This window comes from Aedes albopictus, chromosome 1 (genome assembly GCF_035046485.1).
Source record: "Aedes albopictus strain Foshan chromosome 1, AalbF5, whole genome shotgun sequence".
Taxonomy (NCBI): domain Eukaryota; kingdom Metazoa; phylum Arthropoda; class Insecta; order Diptera; family Culicidae; genus Aedes; species Aedes albopictus.
Window position 1 is genome coordinate 58552622 of NC_085136.1, and position 18865 is coordinate 58571486.

The following is an 18865-nucleotide window of genomic DNA, read 5'->3' on the forward strand; positions in this document are numbered from 1 at the left end:
TTACGGTTCATCCAAGTTTAATACACTTCCCAACGATCTAAAAATAATACAAATTAGTTTATTCTTTAAAAGCAAACCAAAGCAGAACATAACACGGAATGTAAATGAATATTGTGGTATCCCACATGTGATGATTACTCTCAGTGTATGACAAGCAGGTAGCGCGAATAGGGCACCGATAGGGAGTAGCGAGAGAGCAGAAGAGGAGTGCGTGAAAGGAGACAGTGTTGGGTACAGTTAGGTAGAAGTGTGGAAGCCGAGAATAAAGCCAAGCGTGTGTTCTGAATTTAAAGTTGAATCCTGTGAATAATCGTCTTTCCGAAATCCCCGTAGTCCAGATTCCACATTGGCGACGAGGAGAAAGCCGGAAAAATGTAAGTTTGTCCACCTGAATTGATTTGTACTATGGAATTTCTTTCGACAACTCACATCATTCATCTGAAACGCGGTTTGGGTTGGGGCTGGTATTCTGCCATCCGGATTCTTTTTTCTCTGTTGATGATCGACGCAAAAATGAAGGTTATGTAATACGCCATAAGGAGCGCTAATTCGGATGGGTTTGGAATAATAACTAGTGTTGCCGGTGAGCAGAAAATAAAACGGCGATTGTGTGAACGGTATCGTAAATCTGGAAATAAGCGATCTTTTGTTTGATTATCGAAAATGACGTCATGGATGTGTACTAGTGAAAGTTATTTTTATTATCAGAGGTGATTTGGAAGTGATAGATTGAGCGGAGAATCGACTGCGGACGGTGAAAATGCTACTATGCAAAGCAAAACATGTACCGGATGAGGGATGGAGGAAATCTCAGGTGAGTTATTTTTTTTTTTGTAAATAAATATGATTGTACCGTATCATTCGGTTGTTTTATTTTTGGTAAACATTATTGGCGAATTGACTGTAAGTGTGTTCAAAGGGAAACAATAAGTAGCGGAATTGCTCAAGAGACAGTAAACGATAGAGTGGCGGAATCGCCGTAAACTGAATTAGAGGCGGGTTCGCCATTTGCCATTGGCGGGATCGCCATGAGTCTGAACTGGCGGGTTCGCTGTTTACGGAAAGGTGGCGGAATCGCCGTGAGTTGTAATAGTGGCGGATTCGCCATTGATTTGGTTGTGGGAATAGGAGTTGATGTGGCGGGTTCGCCGTAAACCGAAAAGGAGGCGGAATCGCCGTAAGATGAAAATAATGTTGGATCATCGTAATCGGAAAAGTGGCGGAATCGCCGTACGTTGTTTGTATGATAACTAATTAGTGATAAACATGATAGCTACCGAGATTGAAGTATGTTGAAACTGGGCGGGTTCGCCGTAACTGGGAAAGGTTAACAATCGTAGTGATCTGTAATAGAGCCGGTTCGCCTTGAGGTAAAATAATAACTTATGAGTATTACATTTGCGAGCGCACTGTAAATGAAAAAAAAAACAACAACATTAGCTCCTTATACTTTTTTTCATTGTTATAGAATATTTAAATTCCCCAACCGCAAAGATGAATGATGTTAGTTGCTTGGTAAGGTAATGACTGAAATTATAATTGAGCCATTACCTCTTGTTGTCTTTAGGGCTAGTTTGGACTCAAGGATCAAACCATTCCAAACGAACGTTGAATCTTCTCAACTGCCCATTGCGTGGGCAAAGTGGAAACGAGATTTGGAAGCGTATTTTGACTCTGAAGGGGTTGACTCGCAATACGTCCGCAGATCAAAATTGCTTTACCTGGGAGGTTCAGACTTGCGTGACATATACGACAATTTGCCCGAAACTGACCATGTTTCTCATGTGCTAAGCGATCCTCCCTACTATGATGCAGCGATTGCAAAGCTTGACTCCCATTTCGAACCGTTTCGCCGCCGGACCTATGAACGGCATCAGTTCAGGCAAATAGCTCAAAAGCCGTCGGAAAGGTTCTCGGATTTCGTCCTTCGTCTTCGAACCCAAGTTAAACGTTGCGAGTATGACAAACCGGACGAAATGATACTTGATCAAATCGTGGAGAAGTGTGTATCGGGAAAGTTACGTCAAAAGATGCTTAAGAAAGATATGACTCTAGAGGAAGTTGAGGCTGTCGGAACAAGCATGGAAGAGAGTGAGAAAAAGCTGAGGGAGTTTGACAGTGCCAAGGTAGCAGAAGATTTGAACAGAGTTTCGCGAAAAACAACGCAAAGTCAACCGGATCGTGGAATAAGGAGCCACCAGACAGGGATCAAACACGAGATCATACCAACGGGATATCGGCCAAATCAGCGAAAACCCTTCGGTAACCGTTCGGAACCGGTATGTTTTGCTTGTGGTCGTCGTGGACATGTGATGGGAGCCGCGTATTGCCCTGCAAAACAAGCTACATGTTTGAGTTGCAAGCGAGTTGGGCATTTTGCGAGGCAATGTCGCAAACGTCCAAATAGAGATCCTCGACCAGAGCCTACGGCAAAACGAATTAGAGTGGTTCAAGAGACGGATTCCGAGAACAACAAGGAGAGCGACTTTATCTTCTACGCTATGGGGAACAACACATTCTCATTCTCTGTGGGAGGCGTGGAAATACCAATGGTAATAGACTCTGGAGCTGCTGCGAACATAATAAATCAGTCAACGTGGACTGAAATGAAGCGAAAAGGAGTTACGGTGCAGAACATGATAACGAAGATTGAACGGGTTTTCACGTGTTACGGATCGGCGGAGCCCATGGAAATGGTCGGCTGTTTTACGGCATCTATAACAGGAGGAGGTTATGAAGCAGAGGCACAATTCTATGTTGCCAAGAAAGGTCAACAATGTCTTCTTGGTGATGAGACAGCCAAACTTCTCCATGTGTTGAAAGTCGGATTTGATGTCGGTCGCATTTCAGAGGACTCCACAATGGAATTTCCGAAAATGAAAGATGTACTTGTCGAGATACCAGTGGATCCGAACATTCAACCCGTTCGTCAGGCGTATCGACGTGTTCCTTATGCACTGGAGGACAAAGTGGAGGAAAAATTGGAAATGTTGCTCACGCAAGGAATTATCGAACGAGTTCAAGAGCCATCTCCTTGGGTTTCACCTATGGTTCCTGTACTCAAGGATTCCGGAGATGTTCGACTATGTATCGACATGCGTCGCGCGAACAAGGCGATCCTGAGGGAGGCCCACCCGCTGCCTTTAGTAGACGAACTGCTGGGATCCGTTGACGGAGCAACTGTTTTTTCCAAAATCGACATAAAGGAGGCATATCACCAATTGGAGATCTCCAAGGAGTCTCGGCCAATCACGACGTTTATTACGAAGACGGGTCTGTACAGGTAGATGAACCTTTTGTTTGGTATATGTTGACAGGGATTTGAGTTTTTTACTGTTATTTGAATTAGGAAGGCTGAGATTAAATGGAATAAAGGCCGTTGTAACTTCTATTGTTTTATTATTGTTATTGTTATAGATATAAGAGGTTGATGTTCGGCGTTTCGTGTGCTCCAGAAATCTTCCAGAAGACGATGGAAACAATTCTGGCAGGTTTGAACGGAATAATTATATACCTCGATGACATTGTGGTGTTTGGCGCAACGAAAGCAGAGCATGACAAAAGGTTACGTGAGCTTCTTAAGCGACTAGAGCAATACGGAGTACTACTCAACAACCAAAAATGCATATACGGCGTAAATGAAATCGAGTTCCTGGGTCACGTTTTAAATGCGGAAGGAGTAAAACCAACTGAAACCCGGATCAAGGCCATCAAATGTTTCCGAGAACCTGATACTGTGTCCGAACTTAGGAGCTTCTTAGGTTTGGTTACTTATGTTGGTCGTTTCGTCCCCAACCTAGCCGGGAAAACAGGTCCTCTGCGTAAGCTACTGCGAACAGGATCCACATTCCGATGGAAACCAGAGCAAAGTGTGGCATTTCGAGAGATCAAGGAAGCAGTATGCAACATCGGGTATTTGGGGTTTTTTAATCGAGTTCATCGAACGAAGTTAGTAACCGACGCAAGTCCAGAGGGGTTAGGAGCCGTACTTCTACAAGAAAACGAAAAGGGTGAAACCAGGATAATCGCTTTTGCAAGCAAGGCGTTAAGCGACCTGGAGCGTAAATACTTCCAGACAGAGAGGGAAGCTTTGGCGATCGTATGGGCAGTGGAGAAATTCAGCCTGTATTTGCTGGGAACACGATTTCAGCTCATAACTGATTGCAAGGCTTTGAAGTACCTTTTCAATCCTCGGTCACGCCCGTGCCCCCGAATCGAACGATGGGTTTTGCGGCTCCAGGCGTATGATTACGAGATTTGCTATGAACCCGGGTCGAGTAATCTTGCCGACTCGCTATCGAGATTATCTGTGCGCTCCCCTAAAGCTTTCGATACACAAACCGATTCCTATATCCGACAGTTAGTTAATCACTCGATTTCCGATGCTGTGGTATTGAGCGATGTTGTACAAGCAACCAAGAATGACACAAACCTACAGGAGCTTGTACAAGCACTTGAAACGGACATATGGCCTGAAAGTGTGAAAGCATATAAGCAGTTCAAAGCAGAACTTCACATGGCCGCAGGGATCATTATGCGTGGAGATCGACTGGTCATTCCGGAGCTGCTTAGATCTCAAATTATCGCATGTGCTCATGATGGACACCCTGGCATGACCGTCATGAAACGTCGTCTTCGCCAAAAAGTGTGGTGGTTGAAAATGGACAACCAAGTGGAAAAATACGTCAAAAGCTGTAATCTCTGCACTATGGTGTCAACTTCTGGGCCTCCTGAGCCTATGGAAAGAACACGGATGCCTACAAAAGCATGGTCGGAGGTGGCTATCGACTTTCTGGGTCCACTTCCCAACGGATACAGTCTACTTGTTCTAGTTGACTATTTTAGTCGGTTTGCAGAGGTCATAGTTATGAAGCAAACAACGGCAGAGTTGACAGTTAAGGCGCTTTTTGAGACTTTCAGTCGTTTCGGAATTCCGGATGTACTTCGTTCCGATCATGGGCCGCAGTTTATTAGTGAAGCGATGAAGAGGTTCTGCAAGGAGTTCGGCATTCAACAACAGCGAACAACACCATATTGGCCACAAGCCAATGGGGAAGTTGAGCGCATGAACAATACAATTCTAAAAAGGTTGCGTATAAGTCAAGAAACTCAAGGGGCAGACTGGAGATGGGACCTTCGGAATTTTCTGCTCATGTACAACTCCACACCACATTCAACAACTGGAGTTGCCCCTTCCGTCCTGATGTTTGGAAGAATTCTAAGGGATAAGCTGCCAAGTGTCACGGGGGAAGTAGAACAAATGACCGAAGGAATCAGAGACCGAGATTGGAGTTTAAAGCTACAGGCAGCTGAGCTAGCGGACCGAAGACGAAATGCAAAGGAAACTACGTTGAAGGTAGGGGATGCAGTGATAGCAAAGCGGACAACAAAGGAGCATAAGTTGGCAAGTAACTTTGGGTCCGAATTGTTTGATGTTATAAGCCTATCAGGATCAGAAGCCAAAATACGTTCTAAATCGTCAGGGAAAATGTACTACCGAAATGTATCTCATCTGAAGCCGGTTGTTTTGGAAACACAAGAAAACGTTATCGACGATCCAGAAAATCAACGAGAGGACGTTGGTGATGACCCAGATGTTGTTCAGCAGGGTATTGGAGAGCAGGAGATTAGTGAGACTACACGTGATCGTAGGGTAGCAAGACCACCGAAATACTTGAAAGACTATGTAAGAATAATCAACTCTGATTCTAAGTAAAGGGGGAGTGTGGTATCCCACATGTGATGATTACTCTCAGTGTATGACAAGCAGGTAGCGCGAATAGGGCACCGATAGGGAGTAGCGAGAGAGCAGAAGAGGAGTGCGTGAAAGGAGACAGTGTTGGGTACAGTTAGGTAGAAGTGTGGAAGCCGAGAATAAAGCCAAGCGTGTGTTCTGAATTTAAAGTTGAATCCTGTGAATAATCGTCTTTCCGAAATCCCCGTAGTCCAGATTCCACAAATATCTCCTTTAAATCATGTCAACCTTTTTCATTTTCATTTGTATGTAGGTTTTTCTGGATCTACTAGTTTTTTCCTGCATTTACATTTTTATTTTATTCTCTTTTTTATTTTTTATTGTAAATACCAGTAGTTAAATAGTTGTCAGCCACATAAAGTCTCACTCATTGAAAAGAACGTTAGTTGTTAGTTTTTCTCGTTATTTGTTTTTTAGTGTAAATCCTTTCAAAGGAACTATGTTCCACTATTTCACCTTATATCCTTTGTGATACTAAGTCCCGCGTTTTTTGTTTCTTATTTTAATTTAGTAAGTGTCCATCATCAGATTGCTCACTGTGCGAGCTTTTTGGTATGGGGGTCAGCGGAGGGAATTTAAAGAAAAAAAACTATATAGTAAAGCTGTTATTCAGCTTCAGCAAAAATGATTAAAAATAAAAAAAATGCATTTTTTTCAATTTCCACGAGAGTTTATGATTGGATTGTTCACAGCATTAAACAAATAGAGGAAATTACCTATTCTCGGCCGTTTTGTTCTCTTCGTCTTTGGGGTTTTTTTTGAAACCTATTGAACTCATAGTTGGTCTCAAATCCTTCCCAACTAAGCTGAATTATAAGGCCAAGTTTCAGGCAATTTAGCTCACAAAAACCCCTCATGACGAAGAGAACAAACCTGCCGATAATACCCATTGTCACCCTATTATGAAATAATAACTACACATAAATTTACCTAAATCCAGATTCGAACTCGAGACCCGTCGATTGCCAGCCGCATGCTTCCTATCTGCACCATCCTAGAGATGATGAATTGCAGCGCTCAAATCAAAACATAAACTTCCCGTGGTTTAATAATGATCATACTTCGACTCCTATTCAGCAGTGGGGAATTAGCACAAAATTATGATTAATGATTGAACAACATATTAATTCAGCTGTTGTTCAGTAAAAAACACGTGTTTTTCATCATGTAGTCTGAGTCGAAGTATGATGAATCGACAGCGCGTATTTGACTTGTGAAAAACACATTGTACAGATACATGTCCTAATTTTTACATGAACTTAACAAGAAGTAGAAAAAGTCTTGTTAAACTATGTTGTAAAGAAATTACTGCGAGTCGAATAACAATCTTATTGAACGCTTGAAAAGTGTTTTTAATTATTGTTGGAAATGGGACATCATGAGTGCACCGCTCTTTTAGCAGGGCAAATAAAACACTTGGTTATGCTATTTGCCACATGCTACAAAGCTAAAAGCATACTTTATTAGTAGATTCAAACATAAAAACATACAAAACAACTTACAACTACGGTGATTTCTCCACATATAAATCTTCACGATTCATACGCGCCCATTCTGTCTCATTTTCACTGACTCTGTTATGTGACTCGTTTGACAGAACGAGAATGACGGAGAACACAAAGTATAAAACAATACACAAATACAAACAGTCAACTCCGACAATGCACAGAGGTTCGCAACTACATTCTCACGTAACAATTATCATTGTTAATACCAATACGAAAAGTTGAACATTGGCTACTTTTTCAATTGAAATAGCATTTGCACAGTAATGTGTACAGCATAATTTTAGTTCAGCTATAATTACTATTATAAAGCTACAATTCAGCATGCATGCTTGTTTGCGGCTGGTGATTGTTAGTTGGGACCATATGGCACAATTATTCGGCTTACGTGCCAATACAGTGCTAGTGTGGAGCTTACGTGCTCTATATTGGCCGTATAACAGCCCTATAAGAAAATAAACAAAAAATAGTGCAAATGGTTACTTGGGTAAAGTGATTGTGTTTTGTCTGATTTGGGATGAAGTGTATACTGTTTCAGAAACAATAAAGACACTAACAATAAAATGCAATTTCAATTCGTCAACAACATTCAGGAGAGTTCTATTTAGGTCGTTTAGTTAACAATTATCCAAGAATTTACAAGGGAAATCATACAAAAACCTTTGGAGCGTTCTTTGAAAGAATCCTATTCGGAATCCTTGGAAGAATCTGATGGAATTCCTGAAGGAATCCTATGAGAAATTCGTGGAAATTCCTGGAATAACCCCAGGTGGAAGAATTTCTCCAGGAATCTATTGAGCAATTTCTGAAAGAATCCTTGGAACACTCCTGTGAGAATATTTGGAGGAGTTTGTGTAATAATTCGAGAATGAATTTCTAAGGCACTATCTGGAGAAATCCTTGGAGAAATACGTATGAGAATCATTGGAGAAGTTCCTGAAACAATCCCTAAAGAGACTCATTGAGAAACTCCTGAACAAACTGCCGGAAAAATTGTTGGAGACATCCCTGGAGCATCCTGCGTGAAAGTTCTTAATAAATTCATATGGAAATTCTAAGTGAATGATTTGTATATTCACTTGAATGAAGAACTGCTTGAACATTTTTTCAGGGAATCCTTGGGGGAACTCAGTGAGGAATTTCATGAGGAGTTCCGTTGAAGAATCCTTGACAAATTCCGTGTAAAATCTTCGGAAGAATCCGTGGAGTATCTTTTGTTTGAGTTTCTGGAGGATTTTTTTTTCGGAGTCCTAGGGGTTCATAAGGTAGATCACGTTTCGAAGGTAAACAAGAAAGGTATGTGAAAGTGTGACAAACAACGTATTAAGTATAGAAAACCACAGAGAACAGACGTCCAAGCTCATGTAGTGCTGTTGTGTAAAGCATTGCAACGGTTGTTTTGAAGCAACTGGGAATGTGGCCATTACGCGGCGCTGTCAAATTTCGAATCGGGGTACAAATTTGCCGTTGTTTTACCTTTTGGCGCTAGTGTCGCCAAGTGTGCACCCTAGTATAGTTCCACCAAGAGAATGTGTTGGTTTTACTTGGAAAACAATAATTGAAATCTTGTTCAACTTGTTTTTTATTGAAGATAATGAAATTAATTATCAATGAGTTACTCAAATTTTGTTGCTGGATTAGTGAAATAATCATAAACATCTTGTTATTTAAGCAAATATAGCTCAGAATCTGAGTAGAAAAATTTAAAGGTGCGCTAGTGAAATATTTCTTCAGAAAGCGACATTATGGTGTCGAAACTAGTTTTTGAGTGGGAAAGTCACCGTCTCGATGTCACTACTGAGATTGTTTTTTCCTTACACAAGATTTTCTAGCAATTTTGTTCGAGCATGTTCATCTGTTCTCTGTGAGAAACCCCCGTACGAAGGAAAGAGGAGAAGTTGAAAATACCCATTTTAAGCGAAATTCCTAGAATGATTCTCTAAGGACGTCCCAAGAGAATTCCTGGAAGAACTTTTGCAGACATTAATGGAGGAACTCCTAGAGAAATTTTCTGGACCAACTCCTAAGGAGATTCCTTGAAGAACTCCTTGACGGATTCCTGCAGAAACTCCATGAGGAATTTCTGGAAAAACTTCTTGAGGGATTCCTGCATGAACTCCCAAAAGGATTCCTCGGGGAACCTCTTGAGCTACTTCTGGAAGAACTCTTTGAGCGTTTCCTGTAGGAACTCCTCAAGGGATTCCTGGACGAAGTCCTTCATAAAATCCGCAAGGAATTCTTAGGGGAACTTCCGATCGAAATTTTTTAGCGATTCTTGAAAACACTCCTTCAGAGATACCTGGTGGAACTCCCTCTGGGATTCCTGGAGGAACTCCAGCAGGGTTTAATGGAGGAATTCTCTCAGGGATTCTGGAGGAACTCCCTCGGGGTTATTGATATATGTTGCCCTCAGGGATTCCTGGAAAAAATCCCTCAGGGATTCTTGGAGAAATTACTTCAGGGATTCCGGGAGGAACTCCCTCCGGGAGATTCCGGGAGGAACTCCCTCCGGGAGATTCCGGGAGGAACTCCCTCCGGGAGATTCCGGGAGGAACTCCCTCCGGGAGATTCCGGGAGGAACTCCCTCCGGGAGATTCCGGGAGGAACTCCCTCCGGGAGATTCCGGGAGGAACTCCCTCCGGGAGATTCCGGGAGGAACTCCCTCCGGGAGATTCCGGGAGGAACTCCCTCCGGGAGATTCCGGGAGGAACTCCCTCCGGGAGATTCCGGGAGGAACTCCCTCCGGGAGATTCCGGGAGGAACTCCCTCCGGGAGATTCCGGGAGGAACTCCCTCCGGGAGATTCCGGGAGGAACTCCCTCCGGGAGATTCCGGGAGGAACTCCCTCCGGGAGATTCCGGGAGGAACTCCCTCCGGGAGATTCCGGGAGGAACTCCCTCCGGGAGATTCCGGGAGGAACTCCCTCCGGGAGATTCCGGGAGGAACTCCCTCCGGGAGATTCCGGGAGGAACTCCCTCCGGGAGATTCCGGGAGGAACTCCCTCCGGGAGATTCCGGGAGGAACTCCCTCCGGGAGATTCCGGGAGGAACTCCCTCCGGGAGATTCCGGGAGGAACTCCCTCCGGGAGATTCCGGGAGGAACTCCCTCCGGGAGATTCCGGGAGGAACTCCCTCCGGGAGATTCCGGGAGGAACTCCCTCCGGGAGATTCCGGGAGGAACTCCCTCCGGGAGATTCCGGGAGGAACTCCCTCCGGGAGATTCCGGGAGGAACTCCCTCCGGGAGATTCCGGGAGGAACTCCCTCCGGGAGATTCCGGGAGGAACTCCCTCCGGGAGATTCCGGGAGGAACTCCCTCCGGGGATTCCGGGAGGAACTCCCTCCGGAACTGAAAAACTCTCCGAGCAATTCATCGCAGAATTCATTGAGGAATTCCTATTTTTTTCTTGAAGAGTTATTATACAAAACTTACGGAAACATTACCGGAAAAGCACTTTGAAAATGATCAAAACAACTTCTGGATTAAGTTCTAGGCCTTGTTATTTTCATGGTGTTTTCGTACAAAATAAAAGAAAGAAAGAAGGAAAGACGCGGACACCGTCTTCAGCCAGAGGCTGTACAAACTGAATGAAACTTAACACTAGACAAGGGACACACGGAGCATGCACCAGTGGATACGGAGAAGAAACTATTCTCATGAAAAGTTTCATCACCCGGAGCGAGAATTGATCCCTCACCCCATAGCATGGTGCGATGAGAAGCTTGGTGACCCTAACCGCACGGCTACGAGGCTCCACCAATTCGTTTTTGTTATTTTACCTATGCCATAATAAATAACACTAGTTTACAGCATTTTTGAACTCGGTAAGCTGATGATCTTTTTTGGTGTAGAATCATGACCTGAGTTCGAAAACGTGAAGGAAAAAAATTACAGTAGAGCGCAAATTTTTTCGACTTCCCATATAAGGTTGATGATTTGAAATCGATTTTTGTTCTATTTTTAAGCAAAGTCGCACATTTCAAATATCTCATTCTCCGTAATCAATGCTCCGATTGAGCTGAAATTTTTACTGTAACTTGCCTACATATGATATGTCAAATAAACGTCGAGAAAGAATTTTTAAATTGGGTTTTTCTTATTGAAAAAAATACATTTCATAAAATTTTTTTGGAAATTTTGCTAAAATTTAAGGAGATTGTCCCTAAAACTCGCCAATATCTTGAATTTTACCAATCTGACGCAAAACCTGTATTTGGATGATCGAATGGTATTGTATTCAGCTTTTAATTTATGGAAAAAGATTTAAAATTGGTTAAACGAAACGCAATATATTTGAATTTTAGTAAATTACATATTTTGAAAAGTTGTAAAACTCGATATTGAGCTTAAACTCAAAAACTGTTCTACTTAAAAATTTTTGAAGGTCGGTTTCGAAATCAGCGCTAAATTGTGCTTCAAAAATTTTGGTCGTTGGCAGAAGTTCACGACTTTCGTTTTATTTTGTAAACTAGTGTAATAGGCGTAATTTACAAAATTATCCCTCTATGATGGGCTTTTCGGTCAGGATAAATTACAAGCGGGGTGATTCTATTTCATCCGATGTTTCGGCCTTTGGTTTGAGCCTTCTTCAGGGAGGTCAAAACTAAGGTTGTTTTAGTACCAAAACTCACATTTTGCTTTGGGTTTACAAATTTTAGAAAAATCTTACTATAGGGATACCGCGTCTTGTTTTTCGCCGGTTGCTTGGCGTAGCGTTGCGTTGTCGGGTTTGGTAGATTTAGTCTGGAAGATGATCATCGGTCGATGAGTGGGTGTTATTTAAGAGTTTTTAATACTTAACAGCGTGTTTTTAACTTGTGTAGATTATTTGTGGGTAGATGGGGACTGGTGAGGGTGTAGTTTATTAAATTTTGATTTACCACTGCGCCGAACACAAATAAGTAGCGGTATCCCTATATATAGTAAGATTTTCTAAAATTCGTAAACCCAAAGAAAAATGTGAATTTTGGTAATAAAACACCCATATTTTGGACCTCGCTGAAAAAAGCCCAAACCAAGGACCGAAACGTCAGATGTATTTCACCCCGTAGAGGGATGATTTCATCAGTCGGTCGTTTCCACAATAAGCGTAATTTACTATTCTTTTCCTACGAATACCTATAGGTATTCTTGTGGTTGTAGTCATCAATGACATTTCAATTGCATTTGTCAGATGCATGTTCTCCTCTAAATTGCTAGAGGAGTTGTTTGAAGAATCCTTGAAAGTATTTCTAGAAGAATTTGACGTATTCTTGAAGGAATCCATGGAAAAAATCCCGAAGAAATCTATATAAAAATTTCTTAAGGAATACTTGAACGAAACCTTGGAGAAAGCCTTGGAAGAAATCTGGATTCCTGCAAACTTGGAGAAATTGCAGAAAAAATATTGAAGAGATTTCTTGAAAAATCCTTGGAAAAAATCTTAGGAAATTTGTAAGGAATCATAAGAATTCCATTCCTGGGAGGGACTTCTAGGACAATTCATGGAAAAACTCCATAAGGAATTCTCCGAAGCAACACCTACAGGGATTCCTGGAATACATGCTCGAGGAACTTCAGGAGGACCCCACTCAGCCTCTGTAACACCCCTGAATTCTTCATGTAACCACCTAAAACTCGCCTGCATGTCACTGAAGTACGCCACCTCTTTCTAAATAAAACTTCTGGAAACCCCTCCTCTTGCAGTTCCCTAAAATTTCCTGGATATCTGCTTTGTCCCCATCTCTATTTCCTAGAAGTAAAAGCTGTTCTCGCGAACTAAGTTTCCTTAAATTTGAAGTACAAACTTAGGTAATTTATGCCCAAAAGTTTCTCTTTTTATGCCCTGTTAATTTTATTTAAGTTGTTTTTATTTAAACAATCAATTGGATCACTAAAATAACTTAAACGGCCGCTATGAAATTAACAGATTGCGCCACCATTGCCTTGTGTGTTTGGCATAACTCCACTGCTGTCACAATGCTAATGTCCATATACAGTGGCGCCTCTGTTTCCATGCGACGAATGATAAAAAAAAAGTTTGTTTTATTGGTCCATTAAGTTGCACGTCAATCATTTTCTGGTACCCAGCTGAAAAGTGATAAAAAAAACCATTCCGGCTAGAAAATTGTAACAAAAATATAACATAATCCTAACAAACCATGATATTTATAACTCATTGTGTTATAATCATGTTCAACATCCTTACTGTATTCAAAATACTATCACTGAATTATATCGCATTATGTTATAAATGTTGTTTGATAACTCATTTTTTATGGCTCTTGTGAGGCTCAAATTCATATCACATTTTGTTATAATTTTGATATATTTGTAACAAAACAGATTATAATTTTGAATAGACCAGTGTTTTTTTGTTACAATTTTAGTTATTACAACATCATTCTGCATCTAGTAGTGTCTTCGGGAAAGTTGTTGGGTACGCCAATAACTTACTGATGATGAGATGCAAAGTTCGAAATTCCTCCACTGGGCGGCGCTAGTGAGCATGTAAATTTTCAAAACCTCATATCTCAGAAACCTGATAGCTTAGAAAGTTGGTGTCTTCGACAAAGCTGATCAGTATGACAGATACTTACATAAAACGGGACATTTGATTCAAAATTCTGCCACTAGGTGGCGCTAGTGAACAGACAAAATTAAGGAAATCTCATAGCTCAGAATCCTGATAACTTAGAAAGATGATGTCATCGGCAAAGTTGATCAGTATGACAGAGACTCACATAAAACGGGACACTTGTTTCGGAATTCTGCCACTAGGCGGCGCTAGTGAACATACAAATTTAGGAAATCTCATATCTCAGAATCCTGATAACTTAGAAAAATGGTGTCTTCGGCAAAGTTGATCAGTAATAGGCCGAGATAATAGGCCACACCCCCAAAAAGCTGAAATCCCATAAGCTCTTAGTCTCCTATTCAGCGGATTGACTCTATTGTCAGAACAGCATTTGCGCTATCACTCTACAATCAATCCAAGTGAGCAATGCCAGCAGAGTCAGTGCTGTCTCTGTAACAATCCGCAGTAACTACAACAACTACTATAACTTATCATTCGCCTGCAAAGTAGTTGGTTATAGCTTACTGGGATGCCGTGGCAAGTCGACTATGTACCACAACCGCCAGACAGAAGTAAGTGCACTGCTGCTAGTGGCGAATATTATATGTTTATTTGGGCGAAGAAGATTGATGGCGGTAATTGTTGCTCGTTCAGCGCGCGCTCTTAAACTGTCCCTTGGGAGGTAGCTGTTAAACCGGAAAACGAATGACGCGGACGCGGATGGACCACCCTTAATCATGGCCAATTTGTTTCTCGAAGTCAGCGGGAGTCGCCCTTGGTCGACCATCGTAGTGGGCGCTGAGATTTAACGCTTGGTTGTAAAAGACGGATGAAGTTGTAGAACTAGCTCACCACAGTTGACCGCGGCGATGGTTGCTGCGATAGGGATTCCTTTGCCGGGACGGAGGGAAGGTTGGGCGAAAGAATGTCGGATTCAATTTTTTAAAACGTTGATCAAGATGTTCATGGTTCGGAGTCGACGATTGCTGGGCTACCAAAGTAAAGGATGATTATTTTCGATTACAGTGAGAAATGTCGAAAAGTGAGACCGACACCAGCTAACTAAGATTAATGTGAGATGACATTCATTCAGAGAAAGACTTTTGGTAGAAATCTTTAAGAATTCATTGTAAACTTCCAACAATACTTTAAAACGTAAACGATTTTAACGGCTTGCTGTTGTCGTTTGAGTATGATTATTAAGATAATTTTCTTTCTGATCAGATACATAGAAAAATCACTTTTCTGTAATTCTGGCATCGCTGCGCACACCGACCGAAATTGGCATAATGAAATAACAATAAATGCACAACAACCCGAATCTGGCCTGCCTTGTTTACCAGACCCCTTCGGCCTGCCCCGTTGTGTTGGAATGACCGTTCCGAGAGAGTTACCCAAGTCAATCTTAATTAATTGAATTGAAAACGGATCGATTGCCCCATTTATGCCCCGGGAACGGGTTCTTCGATGGGACAATACGACCGGAGACAGAGAGAGAGCGGAGAAACGATGATGTCGGCTGATATGTCTAATAATGGAATGGAAAAGGTTGTTTGCTTTGGTTCGTTGCGTTAATTGAATAACATTGATGAACTTTTTGTTTTCGATGTCGGGCTCTCTCTCCGGGCTAGCTATTGGAAGCTAATGAATTTTATTCGATTGGAAAAGTTGAAAGACGGAAAAGTATTTCAGTGAGTGTGGAATTCACTTCGATAATTGAAAAGAGCAGTTTAATTACAGTAGAGGTTCGATAACTTGTTTGTCAATGAGACATTAATGAAGCAGGGAGCCAATTATTATTATTTATATTTATTAAAGACACTTTACCACTTATGTGGCATTCGTGTATGATCACGAATGGACCAAAGACGTGTTACTCGTTTGACTTTTTAGCCGTGACTCGTTATTCTAGTTGGCCATGGAAACGAGTTCATTTTTTGTAAACACGGCACCGCTCAAACGTCAAATTGGTGAGGTGGTCAATGATGAACCCATGGATGAACCAAATTCACTCCGATTCAGGTCCGATAATTTCGAAACTAGAGCAAGGCCGTTTCCAATCAAAATTATACGATCTAAAATTCTTGGACCGGAAATTTGTAAAATCTATTTTGTTCTACATGAATTCTTCAATTATAAGCTCTGGAATTATTATTATTATTTATATTTATTAAAGACACTTTACCACTTATGTGGCATTCGTGTCTGGATAAGCTCTGGAATGCTTTCAGGATTTGCTCCTAGCATTCCAGCAAGATTTTTTTTAGAAAAATTCTAGTGTAATTTTGCTGGATGTTCTTCAGGAATCATTCTAGGAGTTGGTCTAGGAGTTTCTCTAGAATTCCTCCTGGAGTTCCTCCAGAGATTTTCCCTAGAAGTTTCTCAAGAAATCTCTCTAGAGTTTCTCCAGCAATCCCTCTATTTAGGAGTTACTCCTGGAATCCCTTAAAAAGTTACACCAGGAACCTCTTAAGGAATTTCTTCAGGAATCACGAAGAAACTGCTAAAGAAATCTGAAGATGAACAAGTGAGGGATCTCAGAGGAAACTTATGCAAGAATTCCTTCCTGAAGGAAGTAAATATATCCTTGTTCGTTAAAATTATCGAAAAGGGATTCGAGAGGTGGATCATTGAGAGAAGTTTGTCACTCTGGATGCGTCATGCCGGGTAATGGCGCTTCGTTAAAAGAATCATGAGATAAATCTCTAAAAGAATCTCGGGAGGAATACCCAAAGAAATCCCGGGAGGAAACACTGAAAGCATCCCTGAAGGAACCCCGAAAAAAATCCCGAAAGAATCACTGAAAAAATCATAAAGAAAATTTTGGAAGAATTCCGGGAGAACTTCTTACAATCTCGGGAAACATTTCTAAAGCAATTCCGGGTGAAGTTCCAGAAGAAATCCCGAAAAAGTCTTTGGAAGGATCCAGGAAGAAATACCTTATGGAATTAGAAGATGAAACAATAAAGGAGACCCTGTAGGATTCCCGGTAAGAATTTCTGAAGGAATCCCTAAAAGAATTCTGTAGGAAACCTTGAAGGATTTCAGGCGTGAAAGTTACAAGAAAAGTCTTCAAACAAATTCCTCACGAAATCCCCGAAGGAATCACGGGAGAATTCAGTTGAATCCTTGAAAACAATCCCGAAAAAAAAAACATCAAGAATCCCGGAAAGAATCTTGAAGAAACCTCTACATCAATCTCGAGAAGAACCTTGAAGGAATCTTGAAGGGGTAACTGAGAAGAATTCCGAGAGTAGTTCCTGTGGGAATCGGTTTAAAAAAAGTTTCAGGAGAAATCCCTTAAAGAATTTCGGAATGAATCTAACAACTCCCTGTAGGATTGCTGGGAAAAAACCTCCAAGAAATTCCTGGAAGAATGCTATAGAAAACATGGAATAAATGAAATTTCTAAAGGAATCTCGATTGAAGTTTTTGGAAGAATCCCGGAAGAAATGCCTCAAGGAAGGAAGGAAGGAGCAATCAATTAAGAAGTCCCTCAAAGATTCCTAGGAAAAACTTTGAAACAATCGATGAAAGAACTGTGTCGGAATGCCTAAAAAACATAGCAAGAGAAGTTTTTAAAGAAATTCTGTAAGAAACCCCTAAAGGAATCTTGACAGAAGTTCCAGGAGAAATCCTGGGAGAATTCCCCTGTAAGACTCCCGGAAAAAATCCCTGCAAGATTTGTGAAGGAAACCCTCCGACAATCTCAGGAGGAATCTCTGTAGGAATCAGAGGGGGGAAATAATAAAAATCCTATTAGGATCAATGAAGGAATCCCGTCAGGCACCACATGAGGAATCCCTGAAAGAATCCTGGAGGAATCAAGGGTGGAATCCCTGGAGCAAACAAAACCCTGGCAAAGATCAATCAATGAATCCAATTAGCGACCTCTGAAGCAATCCCAGGAGGAAACTCCGAAATAGTCCCGGAAAAAATACCTAATGAATTCCGGAAGGATTGAATGGTAGAATTTCTGATGAAATATCGTGTGAAAACTCTAATGAACCCCTTGAGGAATTCCTGACAGAAAGCCAGGAGAAATTTCTTAAGCAATCTTGGGTAAAACTCCTGGATGAATCCCGGAAGAATCAATGAAAGCTTCCTAGCAGCAATCCCTGAAAAAAATCAGGAAGAATCTCGGGAGCAATTCGTTTGGGAACATCAAGAGGAATTCTTGGTAGAATCCCGGAAGAAATTTTCAGAGGAATTTCTAGAACAATATTTGAATAATATCCTGAAGTAGGAGGAATTTCAGTAGGAATAATAAGACAAATCTGTAGAGCGTTCTTGAAAGGAGTTCCCAATAGAAAACTTAGGAGGAAGCTTTGCAGAGATTTCGGGAGGAATCACTGAATACTTTCAAAGATAACCCTGACAACCTATTTGCACGCATTATGAAGTTTATGTCCGTGTTATACGTATTTTTATGCGGTGAAGTATTATTGCATAAGATATTGCAAAAGTGCCTACAAAAGTACAAAAAAAAAGAGGCGCTATACGCGCATTGTGAAAGGACAATAATAACGATAGATGACTTGAAATGGTACCTTATGCGATGTTCAGTATGCATTATTGCGACGTAGTATGTATGTATAGCATCTTCTGCAACTTAATACAATTCGCAAAAAAGTGTATCTTGTCACATCATTGTTGAACTGGTGACTTTTGGATTATCCAGTCACACTTTACACTTCACACCAAGCACTACTTATGAAACAAGCTGATTAATTATCATGATATTCTAACACACCTCAGTGTTTGTTGAAATACACCTGGTTTATCTGTTGCTGTGCGTGTTTAGCAGGCTATCTTTATAGTTAAAATCGACGAAGCATGATTTCCCGAACAACTTTCAGTACCTTTCTCAAGCTAGCACTACACATTGTCAATTATCAGACCCATCAAACAAAAGCTATGACTATAACTTGCTTTGTAATCAAAGCGACGGCAGCTCACTTTCTTGTGATTCTTGGCACTCCAACCGAAGTCCAAAAGTACTTCTTTCATTATTATCACATGACAAATCGCATTATGTCAACAGTAACTATA

General features: G+C 41.3%; 1 protein-coding gene and 1 long non-coding RNA gene across 3 annotated transcripts in view; one reads left to right on the forward strand and one right to left on the reverse strand.

Moving 5' to 3' along the window:
* Positions 1 to 18865, reverse strand: part of LOC134284960 (uncharacterized) — a 241904-nt gene that overhangs the window by 150634 nt on the left and 72405 nt on the right. The window lies entirely within an intron of this gene.
* Positions 119 to 5956, forward strand: LOC134284958 (uncharacterized protein K02A2.6-like). Of its 2 annotated transcripts, none has more exons than XM_062844599.1 (2): positions 119 to 374; positions 1568 to 5956. In XM_062844599.1, the coding sequence occupies exon 2, from the start codon at positions 3431 to 3433 to the stop codon at positions 5714 to 5716; it is 2286 nt and encodes a 761-aa protein (XP_062700583.1). In that variant the 5' UTR covers positions 119 to 374; positions 1568 to 3430; the 3' UTR covers positions 5717 to 5956. The 2 variants fall into 2 exon arrangements, with proteins under 2 accessions (XP_062700583.1, XP_062700585.1); XM_062844601.1 differs by having other exon boundaries at positions 1568 to 3613.

Bases quoted from the DNA above. Each gene is read 5' to 3' on its own strand.
- LOC134284958 (XM_062844599.1), top strand. From the start codon at position 3,431: ATGTTCGGCGTTTCGTGTGCTCCAGAAATCTTCCAGAAGACGATGGAA.